Source organism: Brachycentrus maculatus, unplaced genomic scaffold (genome assembly GCF_059751285.1).
Source record: "Brachycentrus maculatus isolate JH-2025_06_01 unplaced genomic scaffold, ASM5975128v1 h1tg000582l, whole genome shotgun sequence".
NCBI lineage: Eukaryota > Metazoa > Arthropoda > Insecta > Trichoptera > Brachycentridae > Brachycentrus > Brachycentrus maculatus.
In genome coordinates, this window is record NW_028281322.1 from 96,900 (window position 1) to 118,265 (window position 21,366).

The 21,366-nt window shown below is 31.0% G+C and overlaps 1 protein-coding gene across 1 annotated transcript in view; it reads left to right on the forward strand.

Moving 5' to 3' along the window:
- LOC148301309 (protein CFDP2-like) overlaps positions 1-19,624 on the forward strand; it is a 38,889-nt gene extending 19,265 nt beyond the window's left edge. Inside the window, exon 2 of the mRNA XM_088273456.1 lies at positions 19,445-19,624. Coding sequence (XP_088129582.1) covers positions 19,445-19,624 — 180 coding nt within the window. The remainder of the gene's footprint in view (positions 1-19,444) is intronic.
- Positions 19,625-21,366: the final 1,742 nt, after the last annotated feature.

The window sequence follows — 21,366 nt, forward strand, 5'->3', positions numbered from 1 at the left end:
TACTAAACGATTATATCGAATACCTTTATATTTTCAAAATAAAGTATTTTTTAGTAAGAAACTTTTATACCACACTGTACCTAATGACTCACCTTGATTTATTCCCACATATTATCCTAACCTAACCCTATAATAGTATGCAAAAATTCGCAGGCAAATTTTGCCCCATCGGAACGAGTTCACCCTTTGATGTTGAAGACTTTTATAGATTAATTTTTCTTCTTGTATCGAATTGTGTTTGATGAATATGGCCTCTGATGATAAATAATGTATTCCATTATGCTAAAAATTTATGCACGAACCAGAAATCTTTTCAATGGTTCGATGGGGTACCCGTTAGCACAATATGCAAAATGATCTACGTAAAAACCCTGTAAGGACAGACCTAATTTTGCATACCTACGGAGGTTTTTATTTATCCCCGTTCGGTAACAAGGCAAACTGGAGTCTGTACCTACTGCTAAAAAAAATAACGGTTTTTACTATGTATGTCAACCTATTTTGAATATGAATGGGAGATTTCGATGCTGCTATGCAAATTAACTATAAAGCTTTTGAACGAGAATATATTATTATTATTATTATTACTACTATAAAATTGCATACCAAGGCACACAATTATACGTCAACGTCAGTACACAATTATAATTATTTTGGAATAATCAAAAAAAATATTTCGTTATATATATATATATATATATATATATATATATATATATATATATATATATATATATATATATATATATATATATATATATATATATATATATATATATATATATATATATATATATATATATATATATATATATATATATATATATATATATATATATATATATATATATATATATATATATATATATATATATATATATATATATATATATATATATATATATATATATATATATATATATATATATATATATATATATATATATATATATATATATATATATATATATATATATATATATATATATATATATATATATATATATATATATATATATATATATATATATATATATATATATATATATATATATATATATATATATATATATATATATATATATATATATATATAAACTCTCATTATAAATTAAGGTTTCTTAAATCTATTTATTTACTCCGACTACTTCTTTGATATATTTTTAATCGATGGATTGATGTATTATATAATGATATTCATTTTTCAATCATGTTTATTATGTCATGATTTGCAAAACATGGTAATTATGATAATAATCTAACCTAACCTAAAATCTGGTGGTGTCAAAATTCTTCGTAATCGGAGGGAATGTATGGCTTGATGTATGGACGTTAAGGAAGCTAGGAGTGTATATCAGGACAGAAGAGTGTGTCGCTCTATCCTCTCTGCCTACCCATGCGGAAAACGTCGTGACAGTAGCAGAACGTAATAATTACTATGTATTTTACATCAATTGAGGTTTATTGCATACTATACACGTATCACATCAAATCCGAATATATCGTCTTCTAGCCCTTACCCGCAACCAATAGTACATTGGGCACTGCATCAAATTGATGTTATATTAATTTTTATCATTTATTGTATGAAGGCCAGGTGGTGACCACTGCATTTCAGGTGTCAGTCCTGGGTTATATTAAACAAATTTTAGATTGAAAAAACACTTATATTTATTTTCCTTTACCCCGTCTGAGAATCGAACCCGGGACTTTCAGGATTATAAAACAAATGTGCCAACCACTGCAATATGGAGACAGATAAACAGAAACTTTATTTCGATTAAGAAATAATTCTTATTTTGATAGATAAGTCTTCAAAATACATTTTTAAGAAATGAGACATATTGTGTATTTCGCAGTATTGTGATTACTAAATTTAAGCCAGAATTTTTAAAACACTACAAATATTATTTATTTCAGATGTGTATTTTATGCGTAATTTAAATGTAGATTCAATACACATTTTCTAACCCGATATATAATTTTATGAATTATGTGGTAATATAAGCCATCATAAATCATTCGAAATCGTGCAATAAAATTTGGCATTCGATAAAAACAACATGGCCGTCTCCACAAATCAAACACGAGTCCGGCACACCCTCCCTCGCTAGTTGTAAATCTGGCTAAAGGAGAAAATCACGCCCCTCGATTGTTCTAGTGGTCACCCCCCGATGGCACTTATATCGGAAACTGGATATCTCCACGTTTTTTTTATGGCGATGGTCACCACCACCATGTTTCTGCTAGAACGCGGTATCCTTATACAGGTCAAATCTCTTTGTAGCGAATACCGAATTTACGAAATTTCCAGTATAAAGAATCTGCAATTCGTCCCCGGAAAACTTCCATATAAAATGTACTGAACCAAAATTCAATGTAGCGAAGCCGATCTCAGAATAACGATTTTTTTTTCAAAATTTTAAAATAATGTTGCAATTCATTTAAAACATTGAGAAGTCCAAAATAAAATATCTGTAAAATAAATTTAAACTGTGTCATATCCTATACATCCGATGTAACGAATTTTCATTATGGCGAAATATTTTTTTGGTCCCGTGAAGTTCGTAATACCGAGATTTGACTGTATTTGTACATTATCAGAAAAAAATCGCAACATGGGAAAAGGGTGACAGAATTTCGGTGAATAATGGTTGACAAGATTTTGAGTGTGTCCAAATACTTGTTCACATATCTGGATTATCTCCAATTGTAGGAGTTATTTTTCATATATTATTTTTTGACATCTCAACATATGTATATGAAGAAGAATATGAAAATCTGGGCATTTGCGATTCATTAATCCAGGATTCGGACCTCACATACAAATAAAAGAGTTTCTTCTCAATAAAAATGCTTCTTTACCTCGCCAATAGATGTCTCTAGTGAAAATTCTAATGATTCAAGTACAACGTTTAAAATTGGATCAGGACCGTTGGGTCGCTGTTTAGAGCTCCATAAGGCAAAAATAATTCCTCTAAAGGGATAGTCGGCGTCAGAGGGACTTGACATGACACGCACAGAAGAAGGGAAATACGATGGCTGAACATTTTCTGCCTTGGCTTCCGTGTCTGTCTGCTGTGCTGGTTAGGTTTTTGGAGGCGTCTGTGTATCGGCCAACGTCGGGTTGGAATCGGATCTAGCTGACTTACTGAACTTACTAACTACTAATATATTACACTGCCTACACAAGCTCGTATTTATTTACATAGATTGGCAGTGACAGTGTCATTGAAAGCTATATTCGTAAAATACTATCTCATGGGCATTTTTGGAAAAACTTTTTAAATGTGATTTGGTAATCAATTTTTTTTTCTTTCTTCAGATCATCTAAACGTAGTTTCTGCCTAACATATCTATATAAATTATACACATATTTTCGTTCAGATATTTCCGCTCACTTTATAAAAATAAACATGCAATATTTCGACAGTATCACTTGATTGTATTCTACCCCATTTGCGTGGAATGTTCTAATAAAATTCCAGTTTCCTAAGGGATTTCATCTATTCGCCATTTTACTGTATTTTGTAAGTCGGAAATTTCTAGTGCGGTAGTTTTCTACAAAATATATATAATATTCTAGGTTTTAGATATTTCATAAGTTTATCGCGAGGTTTTCCATCCTAAAAGGAATAATGAATGAAACAATGGAATATGAATATGGATTGTTTTTCAATTTACTATTATTAAATCTTTTGTAATGTTACTCTTGCAATAAATTACGTGACATAGTTTTGTTGTATTTTTATACTTTTCACAAACGTATGAACTTCGCGAACCGGGTAAAGTGGTTAATACGTTTAATTACCAACGGTAACTGGTTTATAATTTGGTAATTGCCGATAAGTTTCACAAATAGTGAAGTGGTTACAGTAATGACCCGTTATATGTGTTGTGATAAATAAGATTTTATTATAGCAATTAACAGGATTTTAAATACACAAAGTTTTAATTTTTATAAATAGAAATATTTCTGAAACCACAGATAAATACCTCGAAAAATATCTGTGAAATAAGATTTATTTATTTTTGAAAAATCTTTTACGAAATAAAATACATTGTATATAAATTGGGTAATTTTTTAAGATGCATTGCCTTTCAACCAAATAAAAACAGACTAGTGATACTGGTCAAAATATGCACCTTATACAGCTGATTAAAATAAGAGGGCAGATAGTGCTTGTTTAAAATTAAAAAAGAAAGATATCGCTTACTCCTTTCAACAACGTCATAAATCAAAAATCGTAAATTTTCAGTTGTGCATGTTTTCGAAATGCCCAGAAAATGTAGGTACTATATCCCAGCAAAAGCGGCATATTATAAACTTAATATTTACCAGCTACATGGCAAAAAGTGTTGTTTTTGCATTTTGAAGAAAAGTTATTGTTTTTTTTTTTAAACTAATTATTTTTCAAATGGAGAATAAACCTTTAGGTTTTACCTAAAAAGATCTGTTGCACAGTAAAAAGTTCAATAAGTGGCTTGATATTTATTTTTTAAACATCGTATTATATTTTTAAACTTTAAAAACGTTCTCCTGAAAAATCAAGTATTTTGATTAATGACGTTCTTGAAAGGAGTGAGCGATATATGGAATTTTCAATATCCATAGCGTTATTCTGAGTACAAAATGGGCATTGCTGAATATATCTCGGGAATTTCGACACCTACCACATTAAAAGTATTTAATCTGAATATTTCCTTAACTGCCCATTGGCCAACAATATATTTCCATAAAATTCTTGAGCTACTGATTCATCAGCTGGAAATATTTCCATTTATATTGGCACAAAGGGCTTTAGGGGCAGAAATAGGGGTTGTTCTTGTGTACTGCACGCCACATGTGGAACTAAAGCGATAGACTCCGCCCCCCCTCTATACTTATGGAGGGTAGTTTTTTTACCTTTACCCCCCACTCTAACTGAGTCGCCTTATTTCTTATTGTAGTGTACAGTTCGCAAATTTAAAATAATATTTCTGTATTAAATTATTGAAATATAATTTATTTGGTAGAATTTTAAATGTTAACAATGACTAACTATAATACAATAAATCAAACTGATTTTGTGGGTTCTAAATTATACTTCCAAAAGAGAGGCGAATACGTTAACAGTGTATGACTTTATTTATTAAATATTAAAATCGAACCCTGTTTAGAGTCTACTGAATTGTATTTTATTATTAAAAACACATAAAAATTTAATTTGTGACAGTTGTTTCGCCTTGTTATGGCATTTTCAAACTACTGTGAAGATTAAATGGACTCAGGGTCCTTAGTGTAATATAGTGTATTTATAAAGTAATGTAGTATATGACTTTTTCAAGCTTGTAAAAGTACGCGTATGCAACCCCAAACCTCCCAACTACTGCTTTTTCCCAACTATGGGAACTCACTCAATCGTTCCACATGTCCAGATCATCTCGACGCATCTTTATTAATTCTATCGATAATGTTTATCTCAGCCTTGCATTGTGTCCATATTTCACCATTCGAACATCGTCATTCGATCCCTAAGACGTACATTCGTCTTAGGAATCACATACTTTGCATTCTTTGTACTAAAAAAAACATATAACGCGAGACCTTGTTCAATTATTATATGCACTGTTGCAATAACTATATGTTTAATTAAAAATTCTCTATTTGTTCTACGATTCCAACGGAATATATAATTTCATGAATTGATTTGGCAGTCACTTTGTGGCAAAATCTTTTCGTTTTTATTTTTAGTTTTACTTGGTAAAACCACTATTTCTTAACAATAGATTTTTATAAATAGTGGCATTTACTAAGTAAAACTTATTATTTTTTGACATCTTTTCAAAGATGAAGAAGAATATGGAAATCTGGGTATTTTCGGGGCTGACGACCGTCAAAGGCTGGTTTGAGTGATCACTTTACACACGTGTAACATTCACCAATTCTACCCATTATTGGCAACCACACTACTTAAATTTTTGGAAGTTCTATATACGAGTATATATGAACCAATTTCAAAACACTGTTCTTGAATCACTAGAACTTCAATAGAGACATCTATTGGTGAGATGAAAAGATGCTTAAAAAAACGCTTACAGCTTTAAAAATAATATAAAAAATAACTCCTATAATTGGAGATAAATTGAACCATATATCTATAGAAGTTCCAAGAATTTGAGTAGTGTGGTTGTTTATCATGAGTAGATTTGGTGAATGTTATACGTGTGTAAAGTTATAATTTAAACCAGCCTATGACAGTCGTAAGCCCCGTAAAGGCCCAGTTTTCCATATTCTTCTTCATCTATGTTGAGATGTCAAAAAATAATTTGAAAAATAACTCCTATAATTGGAGATAATCCAGATTTGTAAAAAAGTATTTGGACACACTCAAAATGTTGTAAGTAAAACTTGAATATAAATGGAGTATATAATACTTGAAACGCCCGTACCATAATTACAAAGATCGGATAAATCATTCTGTGTATAATCGGTAACATTCCGAATAAATAATAAGATTGTAAAGTTAGAAAGTTGTAGGTACTGTAGAATTATTCACAGTTACCTTTTCTATTGTATTCCCCACCCCCCGGCCGAAGATGAGGCGTTAAAATGAATTATCGACAATGGAATAAAATGCCTTAAGAAGCAATAATTTTTCAATAAGAAAGTGTTTAAATGGAGATAAAAATTCCCCGCCCGCCATTAAATCACGCAACATTCGTAAATCACGTATTACCGTCACCATTATTCAAAGGGAACTATATAATTGGCCACTCTCGCTCCTTATCTCAATAAAACACCATAAAGATCAGTAGAAACGAATTTCTATAAAGAAATCGAATATTTACCTAGCTCGAATATTAGTCTAACCGTATTTCAACTACTAAAAGCCTATTTTCAAGAGTTACTCACTACTAACCTGTATCTTAAAATATTAATATTGATATTTTTTTTTTGACATCTCATCACAGATGAAGAGGAATATTTTAATAAGATGAATTTGAGAAGTGTGGTGGTTAATAATGAGTAGAATTGGTGAATGTTACACGTGTGTAAAGTGATCGCTGATCTATGACGGTCGTCAGCCCCGTAAATGCCCAGACTTCCATATTCTTCTTCATCTTTGATGAGATGTCAAAAAATAATATGAAAATAACTCCTGCTATTGGAGATAATCGAAGATTTTGTGAACAAGTATTTGGAAACACTAAAAATTTTGTTATTAATAATGAATTATTACGATGTTTTGTTATTGTTGCAAGGAACTTAAATTAAAATATTCTCAGTCCTATATTCTTTGTCCGCCTCCGTAGTGTGATGGTCAGCACGTTCGGCTACCGTACTGGAGGTCCCAGGTTCGATTTGCACAGGGATCAAATAAATAAAAGTGATTTTTTCACTGTAATATTTATTCAATATTACCCTGATCAGCGTCCGCTTAAGTGATCAGCCGTCCGCTTAAGGTACTAACCTTAAGCGGACGGCTGATCACTTTTCCTTTATGCGTTAATGATCAAGATAACACTGCGTTTATATGATGCCGTGCCCTATGCACCACCGGGTGCGGATATGGGTTTGAATAATGTATTAAAAAACTGGTTATCGAACGGAAACACTGAAATTAAAATACTTGTAAATGGGAAAATTTTGGAACTGGTAGATAACTAAATAACTAACTAACTATCACGCCGCTTCCCAGAGGGATAGGCAGAGAGAATAGAACGCCATACTGTCTGTCTTTACAAACAGTATTCGCTTCTTATACATTCATGTATCTCCTCGTACATATCTGCCGATTATTTCGACTCGGTCAGGATAATACCAAGTTTTTTTTAGTAAAAAAATTGATTTAGTTCTATCCTCTCGAAACCATAAGTCATGTCTATCTCGGATCTATGCACTGGAAATTGTACAGCCAAGACGAAATTACAATTATCACAAAAAAAAATTATAACGATGAAATCATTTTTCCAATATGTAAAATGGAATCAAGCAAGAATATGTAGTCTCGATTATCCGTGATTCCATCGAATGAAAAAAATAAAAATAATTGACGAAAGAAGGGTTAAAAGTACACTCTCAAACAGGGAACATTATTCTTACAATATATAAGCTTCGTTTCTTATGTATGTAAACACAGTGTACGTATATTTTTTTAATAGATATTTTTATTATTCGTTCATGTAACATAGTATTTATTTTTTATATATGCATTTACAATTCCACAATTTAAAGGACTCCGTGTAACCTGTATAAAAACTCGAGATTTCAAAATAATGTTCGCAAATTTTATGTAAATCTTCCCAGAGAATAATATAGCGACGCCTGTTGATATTTTCTAAAAGTTTTTATCCGAGGTTTGCGTCACGGCTAAAGCTTCCGACAAATTCCGATAGTCGTAAAGTTATCGCAAAGAGAAACATTTATACACCTCTTCATTTTATATGAATTATTTCTTATTTAAGTATATCTGTAAAATGTACGATGCGTGTTATATAGTGTATAAAATGCTTACTAGATATTAAAAAAAATATCGTTTATAAATCCGCAATTTATTCGATAATCTCGTAGAACGGATATTTGGCTTTTACGATATAAGTATACGGTTATAAATTTCATGCCATCAATAAATGACATCATTTACAATATTATTTTTTCCTGATTTTTCACACCTGTGTACGAGATTTATTATCCATTGATAATTTACATTATTTTCTTTTTATATGTATGCATTCCCGAATTATGTTGGTGAATAATAGATAATAATAGACCCAAATCAAAATTATATTTTGATAAAATAAAAATAATTAAAAACATAATTATTTGTATTTTTATTATTTACAATTTTTTTCAATTTCGTACTATTTCTGTGAGCCTAAGCGGCTCATTATTAGAAATAGGAATCAAATTGTGGTAGAGTGGGTTCGAACCGAGAAACTCTGACTTAAGAGTCCGCGACACTAAACACGGGACCACAACCCGACACTAATATAATAATACATTTGTTTTTAAAATATACAAATTATGAAACATGACTAGGTTGTAGTATTTATTACTTTTAGTTGAGGTTAAATTTAATCTGTTTAAATTTAAAGTTTTACGATAGAAAACAATTTGTGTTTTGCAGTGAGAACTTTTAAGATTCTCAATTTTTTTAGTGTATCCAAATAAAACATGTAGGTATGTATGTTCTTAGGAGTTATTTATATTGATATACTGGCATAGGCTGGTTTGAGTAACCACTTTATACACATGTAACATTCACCATTCTAACCATGATTACAAACAACACTTTACTTTTATCAAAGTTACCGAATATTTTTTTCAGGATGCATAACTGATTTATTGAAAATGTTATATATTTAATTTAGCTTTTGATAGGTATCTCAAATATTTGCCATAGAACGCTTGAGCGAATCTGAAAAATAAATAAAGCGATATTAATTCATATTATTTCTCGAAATAATATATCAATATGATCCACAAAGTTAATGCTTTCAATATTCAAAAGATATTAATTTAATTTAAATATTTACCCATTCCATTGACCGAATTTAAGACAATTGTTATCGCAATAAAATAAATCATATTTTATGATTTTCTTCGTCAATACATTGATTTCTTTAATTATTGTTGCGTCTTTAAAAATAAAAATGAACATAAAATACTCCCCCTCCGAGAGCTTTTAAAAAAAATTGCTATCTTATTTCCGTATCTACAACAAACATCTAACTTTTTATCACATTCTTTCAAATCAGCATGAAAATCGAAGATGAATCATTTCTTTGTACATTTATCTACTATTTTTTGTTTGTTTTATCTATCTTAAGTCTATATTGACACTTCGCATATCTCATAATATTATAGTAACTTAAAACATCTATCAAAAATTTGCTTTGTAATTCCGTTCTTGTCTGAATATTAATTTTCACCTATGCTCATTTTTTGTACTGTGGGTGCGCTACCGACTTATGTGCTTGTTAGAGTCATGTCCTTTTTTTCCGCTCATTTATGAATTTAAATACCGAGAGGCTGTTAAACCCAGCACTCCCCGTTCGATGAACCTCCAAAATGTAGTGCCATAAAAAATAATGTATCGAACATTCTCTGGAGGGTAGCTGAACCAATCATGGCACCAATTTGGTTTTAATTTAATAACGGTGAAACATTTTAATATGGTTTCATGAGGATGACTCCAGCAATGATGAAGATATCTTCATTATTTTTTATGGAAAATATTTTGATCGACGCGAGATATCAAATTGGTATGCTTTTCAAGGATCTACTTTGGTAGATATGGCTCTCCCTGAAGGCTTCGATCTCTCCAAAAAAATGTTATGAAAAGTCTTAAAAACATTACTTCATTACAGTACATTTAATTTATACTCAATTTTCGGAATCCCTAGATATATTGATAAAGTAGTGTGGTTGTCAATCATGGGTAGAATTGATGAATGTAACACGTGTGTAAAGTGATCACTTAACCAAGCCTATGACGGTCGTGAGCCCTGTAAATACCCATACTTCCACATTCTTCTTTATTTATGTTGAGAGGTAAAAAAATAATATGAAAATTAACTCTTATAATTGGGGATAATCCAGATTTGCGAACTAGTATTTGGACACACTCGAAATGTTGTAAAAAAACGTTTTTCCTTTTTCATAATTGTTTATAACACGTTTGTCGATTTCATTTCCAATTTTTTGTAAAGATTTTTTTTCCCAACGTTTATCACATCTATCTGTCCCCCTTACTGACCAAATTGAGTAAAATAAAATTAGTATATTCCATTTATGAGATGATATTGCTTTCTAGCTTACAATCGTTTTGCTTTTTCTTTTGTCCAAGCCTTATTTTATATACATAATTCCATGTATTAAAAGTCTGTACTATTTATTGCCCGTTCTGAACACTTTTATTGCATTCTCTCCACGATTAAATATTGTTGAATATTCTTTTTTAAGTTTTATACGTCTTCTTCATTGATACATAAAAAAAATGTTTACTGACTATTTCTGAATACCTGGAACCATATACTGTAAAGATTTCTTTTGTCGCGGTTCACACTCTTCATTTTTTTACTAAAGTAAATTTTATTACCAGTCAAATTTTCATTTTATTTAAATGTATAAATAAAACAATTGTATAAGACTACTTTTCACACTCTTAATGTGAACACGACTAGTTTTGAAAACTACGGATGTTCTCATAACAAGTAAAAATACAAAAAAGTATTGTATTTTGTCGATAAGATGTGAAGCTTACTAAACGCAAAAGTGATTTCATAAAAATGTTTTGTTTGTATTTAAATCATAAAGTTATTTCACAAACTGAATGCTAAATCAACACATAATAAAGTATTTTTGCAAGTCTGTAAAAATATATATTTCCCATATTCTCATGGTCTCTTTTCTTACATTCTTACATTCCTCTGGTCACGAACCTAGCAGCATTTTTGCTTGGCAGATTTTTTTAGATTCTGCAAATAAATTGAAAAATATATATATACTTATACCTGTTTTTATTTTCTTTTTATTAGATGGAATACGAAGATTTCTATGTAAATATTAGCGTCATATTAGGGACCACTTAAAAGATTCCCGCTGTGAAAATAATTATCAATTACGAGGTCTCGTATAGCCATATAGGCATTAATGACTATTTAGACGGTGTTCTTTCTATTCGTACGTGAGTTTAATATTGATTTAGCCGTGCGTTCAATTAAGAGAATGTTAATTAACTAACAAAAGGCACTCATTTTATAATAGGCGAAGGCATGTTAAAGCGATAAAAGTACGGGTTGGAACAACATTACGCCACGAACTCGTAGTGGCGACCTTTCCTCGCGATTACTCTTAGCGGAGAGCAAACATCTTCAGCGTAGAATGCACACAAAAAGGTAATTAAAGCCGTAAATTCCTTAGGTTTGTTTTTGTGTGGTTAACACTCCGGAGATGGACCTTTCAGGAAAGCGGCATTTCTAAATGTACTCGATTAATGGGCGCTTAAAAGCACGCAGTATGCGGTCACTATGCCGTAACGCGGGGGTCACTTGACCTCACTACCCTGCCTTCTTCCCCACAATGGAGACACGTAACAATACTACGCAGATAATAAATCTGGCTAACACTTGCTAGAGATTTCATTTCAGTTGTGTTATATACGAGGTACATAATACATTAGAATCAGATATCAAAATTCACCACAAAATTTATAAAAAAAAATTCCTAACCATGAACGGTTTTGAACTATTTTTGATCCAGTGAAGCAGTAAGATGTTTTTTAGTTTATGTTTTACTTGGTAATTACCACTATTTCTTAAAATCCATTATGACACGTGTTTCGATGCATTCCGCATCATTTTCAAACACCGTATGTAAGTCTAAACTTTACAGTTGTGTCCTTAGAACATTGAAGGAGCTGTTTCTTAATTATTTGTTTTTATCAGTGGGAACATAGATAATAGGGGGAGGCTTAGTCATTGTCACATTATAGATTTTAAGAAGCAGCGGTATTTACCAAGTAAAACTTGAATTAAAAACAATAATTTCTTTTTACTTTTTTAAATGACCTTCCAGGACGAGGCTCGCCTTTAAGGCTATAGTTTCCGGCTCAAAATTTTATAGTAAAAGTGAGAAATAGTGGTATTCACCAAATTAATTTAATATGAATCGATATGACCACAAAGTGACTGACCGATCAATTAATGAAATTAAAGTTCTTAAAAAAACGCATTACTTATGGAATGAACCAATATCGCTCATTTAGTACAACAATGACGTAATTACAGTTTTTTTTTAAAACAAGTTAAATATTACAAAATGTGCGGAAAAACTATTTACACCGGGAGAAACATCGACAGAATTGATTTTGTAGCGAAAAGCTGCGAGATGGCGCGAGTGTCATTGTAGAATTGAGTAAAATGGCGTCATTTCTGTTGCTAGAACGTCTGAATGGTATCTCCTGTAATACTTCTAAAAGTATAATTCGCCATTGAGCGAAATTATCATTTAAAAAAGTGTGATCGCCCCGCCACTGCAGAAATACGATAGTATCCCATGGTACGTTCGAACCGCACCTTCAGAATAGTGCTTCAACATATTCATCATAAATTTAGCAAATGGCCACGCGTGACTCCGCTGTGATCTCTGACCTAACCGTGAAGCGTGGAGCGCGAGCGGTGGCTGTGTACCGGCTGTAGCGACTATACCATACACCGATTGGCTATACGACGACCATCCACGACCAGAGAACACCTGCTTGATATATTCCATACTGCTAAAACCACCTAATTATTTTTTCAAAGAGATAGTTGGAACCCACTCAAATGAATTTTAATACGCATAGTTTGGGTTGAAGTATCAACTTTAAACCTGTAAAAAAATATACGTTTTTCTCTATTTCTTAGCTTGTTTTCAAATGATGCTTGCAATTTCATACTTTGATAAAAAATGCGACATTATTTTTTTTCATATTTCGCTCACACCTTTCAACAACGTCATATATCAAAAAATTGATTTTTCAGGATATCGTTTTTAATGTTAAAGAATATAATAAAATGGATTAAAAATAAATATCAAGCTATTTATTGAACTTTTTACTGTGCAACAGATCTTTTTAGGTAGAACCTGAAAGTTTTTTCTCCATTTGAATTTTTTTTAGTTTTTTTGAAAAAATAATTAAGCAATACATTTTCTTCAAAATGCAAAAACAACACTTTCTGCACTGTAGCGGGTAAATATTAAGTTAAAAAAATAGTAGATACATTTTCTGGGCATTCCGAAAACATGCACAGCTGAAAATTGGCGATTTTTGATATTTGACGTTGTTAAAAGGAGTGAGCGATTTGTCAATTAATAATAATTTACGTATAATATAAATGAATAATTTACGTTTAAAGCTTTAAACAAGATTTTTATTTTTATTTAGGCATTCCGAAAACATGCACAGCTGAAAATTGGCGATTTTTGATATTTGACGTTGTTAAAAGGAGTGAGCGATTTGTCAATTAATAATAATTTACGTATAATATAAATGAATAATTTACGTTTAAAGCTTTAAACAAGATTTTTATTCTAATAAATGTACCGTTTATAGCATTAGTACAATATAATAACAGTTTTAATAAAATACACATCTTGTTATACTTTTATATATAGTATAATGTAAATGGGAGCTTAATACATAAAATCAAAATTCTAAAATTTATAAAACATAAGAGACGACGTCTCTCATGTCTTATAAAAATTTGTCATAGTCAAATTTACTTACAAGAAAATTAAAATATTAGATATTTTTATTTTATATTGTACATGATATTGTTTTGTTCTTATATTTATATTTATATTATATTTTTTCATTCTCCATGAATTGTAGTGGTTAAAGCGTTAAACTACCGTTCTGGTAGTTCAAGATTTAATTCCCAGAAAGTTTAAAATAAATAAACCTAACGATTATTTAATTTTAACCTGGACTGGTATGTAGCGGCAAGACTGATCACCTTGCCTTCATATATTTAAAGATCTAGTTGACATTAGGTCTATCTAATGTTGAGTCTCATGCAACCTAAATTGGGCATTAAGGTGGGGACTAACCGGAGTCATTTCGTTCTAACGTAACACGTTACGATGCGAGCATTCGTATAGTCAGTACAGCGTTCCGAGCGCTCCATCCGAAGTCGGATGCTCGGCGCGAGCGACGTTACGACGAAATGCTCCGGTCAGTCCCCACCTTTAATTGATTATTCCATTTTATTCTTCTTTTTCTTTTTTTCTAGATCCTAAGGATCTGTTTATGCCTCCGCTTGTAGCTCTTGGATTGTTGACTCCCAGCTGTCTTTCCACCATTTTGGAGGTCTGCCTGGGGGTCTGCGTCCTTCTGGAATTCCTTGAAGGGCGATTTGTGGAAGTCTGTCATCTGACATTCTGTTTACATGATCATTCCAGTATCGCCTTCGTTGTCGTCCCCACTTCACGATATCCTCCGTCTTACACATGCTCCGGATGTCGGTATTTCTTACTCGGTCTCGCGATGTGTTTCCGATGTATCGGAGAGTTTTCATCTCGGAGGTTCGAAGTCGAGATTTTGTTCTAGAAGTATTTGCTCTTGCCTCAATCCCATAAGTGGCTATTGGTTGAACACATGTTTTGTATATTTTCATTTTACTTTCTATCCATTTTATTGAAATTTTTAATTTTTTCTCCATTAAAATGAGGTTCATTTCTGCCATGAAATCAGCTCTAGATCAAACTCGTGAATTTACAACGTGGATGTACAACAATTATTTACAACATTTTGAGTGTGTCCAAATACTTGTTCACAAAATCTGGATTACCTCCAATTACAGGAGTTATTTTCATATTATTTTTTGACATCTCATCAAAGATGAAGAAGAATATGGAAGTCTGGGCATTTACGGGGCTTACGACCGTCATAGGCTGGTTTAAGTTCATATATATAGAACTTCCAAGAATTTGAGTAGTGTGGTTGTCAATAATGGGTAGAATTGGTGAATGTTACACGTGTGTAAAGTGATCACTTAAACCAGCCTATGACGGTCGTAAGCCCCGTAAATGCCCAGACTTCCATATTCTTCTTCATCTTTGATGAGATGTCAAAAAATAATACAACAATTATTCTTAAAATATATTTAAAATTTATAACTATATATTACCTTTAAAATTAAGTATTTCTACATGCCATAATTCATTACAAATGGAATAACAAACGTATCTCAAATGATATACTGATCATGTATTGGATATAATGTTATTGAGCCATTAAAAGCATGTTATTATTCACTCCATTACTGTACATTGGGTATATTATTAAAATAGGGTTTTCGTTATAAAAGCATAAGTCTAGAACACGTTTAACCTTTTGACCACATTGCAAATAAGTATAATAAATTATGTGGCACGAGATATCAGATAGGATATTGCGGCTATCATCTCGCGGTCGGACTCCACGGGGGGCTGCTAAAAGGCACACTTGTCAATCTTTCGCAAACGAACAAGAAAACACTAAACATTAAACGTCAACAACATTTAGAGTGTGGCCAAATACTTCGCTCACTCCTTTCAAGAACGTCATAAATCAAAAATCGACAATTTTCAGTTGTGCATGTTTTTGGAATGCCCAGAAAATGTACTATATCCCAGCAAAAGAGGCATATTTTTAACTTAATATTTTCCCGCTACAGGGCAGAAAATGTTGTTTTTGCATTTTGAAGAAAATGTATCGTTTAAATTTTTTTTTAAATATACTAAATATTTTTCAAATGGAGAAAAAACCTCCATGTTGTACCTAAAAAGATCTGTTGCACAGTAAAAAGCTCAAAAAGTGGCTTGATATTTATTTTTATTACATTGTGTTATATGTTTAAACTTTAAAAATGTTCTCCTGAAAAATCAAGTTTTTTGATTTATGACGTTCTTGAAAGGAGTGAGCGACTTGTTCACAAATCTGGATTATATCCAATTATAAAAATTAAAATTAAAATTATACACATTTTAATTTGTTGCCGACGGATGTTAGAGGTCAAAATAAAATATGGAACAAAGGCAAAATAAAGGAATGGGTAAATGAGTAAGAGTTAATTTTATGAAAATTGTAAAATGTTTATGCTTATTTTTAATTTTTCTCGCTTTTTTGTGTGTATATTAGGTTAAAATGATCAAAAACAATAAAAGATGTATTAAAAAAGAACTCCACCGACAAGACACACAAGGTTGCTTGGTGGGTGTCTGCAAAATATTTTTTTGTAAAAATGCTAAAAATTGTGATTTAAATAAATAAATGTATACAATTTATGTTAATTACAAATAAAGAAAAAAGGTATTTTTCATTAGATTTTTTTGATATCTCAACATAGATGAAGAATATGAAATTTGAAATAGTTTCTGCTCAATAAAAAAGCTTCTTCATCTCACCAATAGATGTCTGAAGTAAAATTCTAAGCAATTGAAGTACAATATTTCAAAATTAGATCGTTTATATGGAACATCCAAGAATTTGAGTAGTGTGGTCGTAAATCATCGTAGAATTGGTGAATGTTACACGTGTGTGAAGTGATCACTTAAACCAGCCTATGACGGTCGTAAGCCCCGTAAATGCCCAGACTTCCATATTCTTCTTCATCTTTGTTGAGATATACACAAACAATATAAAAAATAACTCCTAATTGGAGATAATTCAGATTTGTGAACAAGTATTTGGACACAATCAAAATGTTGTGGATGATATTTCACTCACCTGGAATGCCCATGTTCTTTTGTATAAAAATGATAGGTGCTTGATCTCAGTTGAACCACATATACTATGTTTTGTATTTCTTAAATTAGTTCCTAACTTAATGCGTAAAAATCAAAACTAGATTAGATGTGCACAAGAGCAAAAATAACATTTCAAATGGATATATGAAACAAGAAAAGTTAAGCATGAAAAAGGGCAAAGATTTTTTTTCGTTATTGTAGTTTCTCTAAAATATAAATTTAATAACAAAAAAAATATAGTCAGAAAGAAATACTAAAAGTGACAAAAGCCATTCATTGGAATTACCAATATTTTGATTCAGTTGATTTTCACTGCTTTGGTTCTAAGCGTAGTTTATCTTAAATAGATCTTATAGATATTCCGTAAAGATTGCTGTTATTAATTGAATTCACATATTTATCGTCATTTTTCATGACATTCTATCCTGATACAAAACAGGGATTGAAAATCATGATAAGAAATAAATTGTTAATTTTATTATAATTTATTGCATTAGGTTCCTACAGTAAGGAAAAAGGATACCAAAATTACGAAATATTTTTCTCGCTAATTATTTTGCAAACATTTCATGTATAATGTATGCGCAAAGGGCGTTAGAAGCAAAATTAGAATTATTAAATTTAGTTTTATTTGAGAACTCCAACTTCACATCTCGCAAATGTACCTACATATATATATTTCATTTAAATATTCCATGATAAAAATAAATGTTTTTGGTTATATACAGGGATATATAATCAATATATGACAGATGTTCGAATGGTGAAGTAAAGAAAGAATGGTAAACTGAGATAAGCATTACCTATAAATTTAAGAAAGGTGTGTTGAGATGATTTAGACATGTGGAACAAATGAGTGAGAAAAGAATGGTTAAACAAATTTACGACCCGAATGTTGTGCACTTGTTACGAGCCGAGATTAAACGTGCATGTTTGATCTCGGCTCGTAACGCATGTTTGTGCTGAAAGATTTAGTGCATGTTGGTCATCTGGTCGACCAAAAAATCGCATATGTTAAACATTTTGTGCAGTTTTAAGTGTGTAAATGGTGCAATGGTGGTGACGGGTAGTATTGTTTGCATGCTGTGGTAGTGATTGTCCTGACGAAGAGACGGGTACGTCTCGAAACCGGTAGACATAAAAATCTCAGTGAGTGGTTTTATACTGATATTATTAACATTTTTGTAAAAAAATAAATAAGTAAAAATGACTAACCACAGAGTAAATGCTTTAAATATTAATAAAATTTAAAATATGATGTCAAATAATTATAATCGAGTCGAAATAATTGACGGGTATGTATGAAGAGATGCATGAATCTTTATGAGGCGAAGAACGATTGCAAAGACTGATTGTTTTGTCGTTCTATTCTCTCTGCCTATCCCTGCGAGGGAAGTGGCGTGACGGTTAGTTAATTAAATGTGTTCTAAGTAGTACGCACAACTCTTGGCATTGAATCAACTTTTTCTCTGTCACCAAGACTTTGAATATCTTTAGGGCTCGCCATTTGCGGCTTTACTTTATATTCCCACGACTGTCAATAGATAAACGAGCGGCCACTCCTCGTATCTGATATCAATATAATTAATATATCTTCCAGCGGGTACTCGGTAATACAGTACCAGCCCATCAAGGCAGTTGGTTTTATGGGCACAGGTTTTCACGTTACATATCGCTTATCGCTGAACCATTATTATTTATTTCATTACATATTTACTTTTAAAAAAAACATGGTTAGGTATACATGTATTTAAAACACGTTATCATCGAAAATAAATAAACGCTTTGTCATATTATTACAGTAAATACTCGTGTAGAATTGTTTATACAGATATTTTTTTTCAATTTCTTTTTTATATAATTTCAATCACAACATTTTGAGTGTGTCCAAATATATTCTTTACATCTCACCAATAGATGTCTCTAGTGAAGTTCTAGTGATTCAAGAACAAGGTTTCTAAATTGGTTCGTATATATAGAACTTCAAAGAATTTGAGTGGTGTGGTTGTCAATAATGGATAGAATTGGTGAATGTTACACGTGTGTAAAGTGATCACTTAAACCAGCCTATGACGGTCGTCAGCCCCGTAAATGCCCAGACTTCCATATTCTTCTTCATCTTTGATGAGATGTTAAAAAATAATATAATTTTAATCGACAAATTATTTTTTCTTTATCCGCCTCCAGTGGTTAGCACATTTGGCTACCGTTCTAGAGTTCCTGAGTTCGATCCCCAACGGGCTCAATATAAATATAAGTGATTTTCAATATCATATTCATTTAATACCGAATATCACCCAGAACCGGTACAAGAAGATCAGGAATGGTCGCGTTGTCTTCGAGCAATTAACGGTCAAGATAACATAACTTTGATACGATGAAGTACCCTATGCACAATTTGGTGCAAGTAAGGGTTAGAGAAGAAGAAGATTTAATGACATATACTCTTTAAAAATGTCAACATGGATTTCGTCGAATAGATAACACCCTATTTCTATCAGACATTACATATTAAAAATAAATATTAATATAAATAAATATAATAAAAACTATTTTTTAGAATTTATGGACATACGTATAAGTACTGTCAGTATGATTTTAGTATATAAAATTATTTTTAAAAAATATCCTTTAAATCATCTGGAATATTTTCTTGTTTTAGGGTTCTTTAATTTCTTTTTTGACAACTTAAGAAAATTGGTTCAATTAATGTTGATTTTTAACCAAAGTGTTCATTATATCACAGAAATGTATTTTTATTGTTTGAATTAGTGTTTATTTTTTTCAAAAATAAAAATCAACTCTTCATTATTTTCAATTTTTTTCAAGTTTCGTTTTTGTATTAAAATATATACACATTTAAGATTATCAAAAAATAAATAATACTGTTATACGTTACAATGATTAAAGAAAACACTTGTTTTTTACCACTTGAGTTTTATTATAGACTACATGTTTCAGAAGTTAAACTTCCATCATTCAGGTCTGTATAATAACTAAAATATAAAATATAAAATTGTTCTATAAATAAGGAGAGGGGAAAGTAAGGGGAAGGGGTTAGTCAAGGGACGGAGTTTGAAAACAAAGGAAAAATGGAAAGCAAAGGTGAAGAATTTTGAAACAATATATTATTTAATAAATTATTATTAGAATTTAGGTTTTTTTGGATTTCTAAATTTTCAAGATAATTCATAATTAAGGCCAAATTTAACTTCTGAAACATGTAGTCTATAATAAAACTCAAGTGGTAAAAAACAAGTGTTTTCTTTAATCACTGTTATACGTTAATGACACATTTTGCAAAAACTTCAAATACTACAATTAATTAATTATATTATCAAATATATACTGTTTGCGTTTGGCAAATGACACGATTGGAGTTGTAATCCGTTAATTCGAAATAACCATTTCCAATCCGACTGCAGATTAAACACATCTGGCTCACAGTTAGTGTTGCCGCTTTCAGCAATCTCATTATATTTATATCATATTATTATGGCAGTGTGGGAAACATTAGCAGCTAGTTGAGCTGAACCGGCAAAGTAAATTGCGAATATTGCCATATTTATTATGCACTTCTTATGTCAGAGTGCTGAAATTAAACTGTACTTGTCGTCGCAATACTTTACAAATGCAACTGGGGTAATCCGGTTAGCGTATGAAAAGATGTTGAAATGTCCTGGAACAGTTCTCTGAAGATTTACATTTCCTAATGTGTTGATGCTTCCAACAATGAAACGTCTACATTGTAAATTAATTTTAGAATTTTAAGTTATTGAAATGTATGTATTTTTATTAATATATACATATATTTCAGTAAAAATTTTAAAATAGATTTTTTGAATCTACTAAGTTGTATTTTATTAAAAAGCACATAAAAATTTATCTTGTGTCAATTGTTTCGCCTAGTTATGACCTTTTTAAACAATTGTCACATATTAATTTTCGTGTGTTTTTTAAAAATAAAGTACAACTTATAATAATAATAAAACCCTTATCCGCACCCCAATGGTGCATAGGGCACTGCGTCATATAAACGCAGTGTTATGTTGATCGTTTACGCATGAAGGAAAGGTGATCAGCCCTCCGCTTCAGGTACCAGTCCAGGG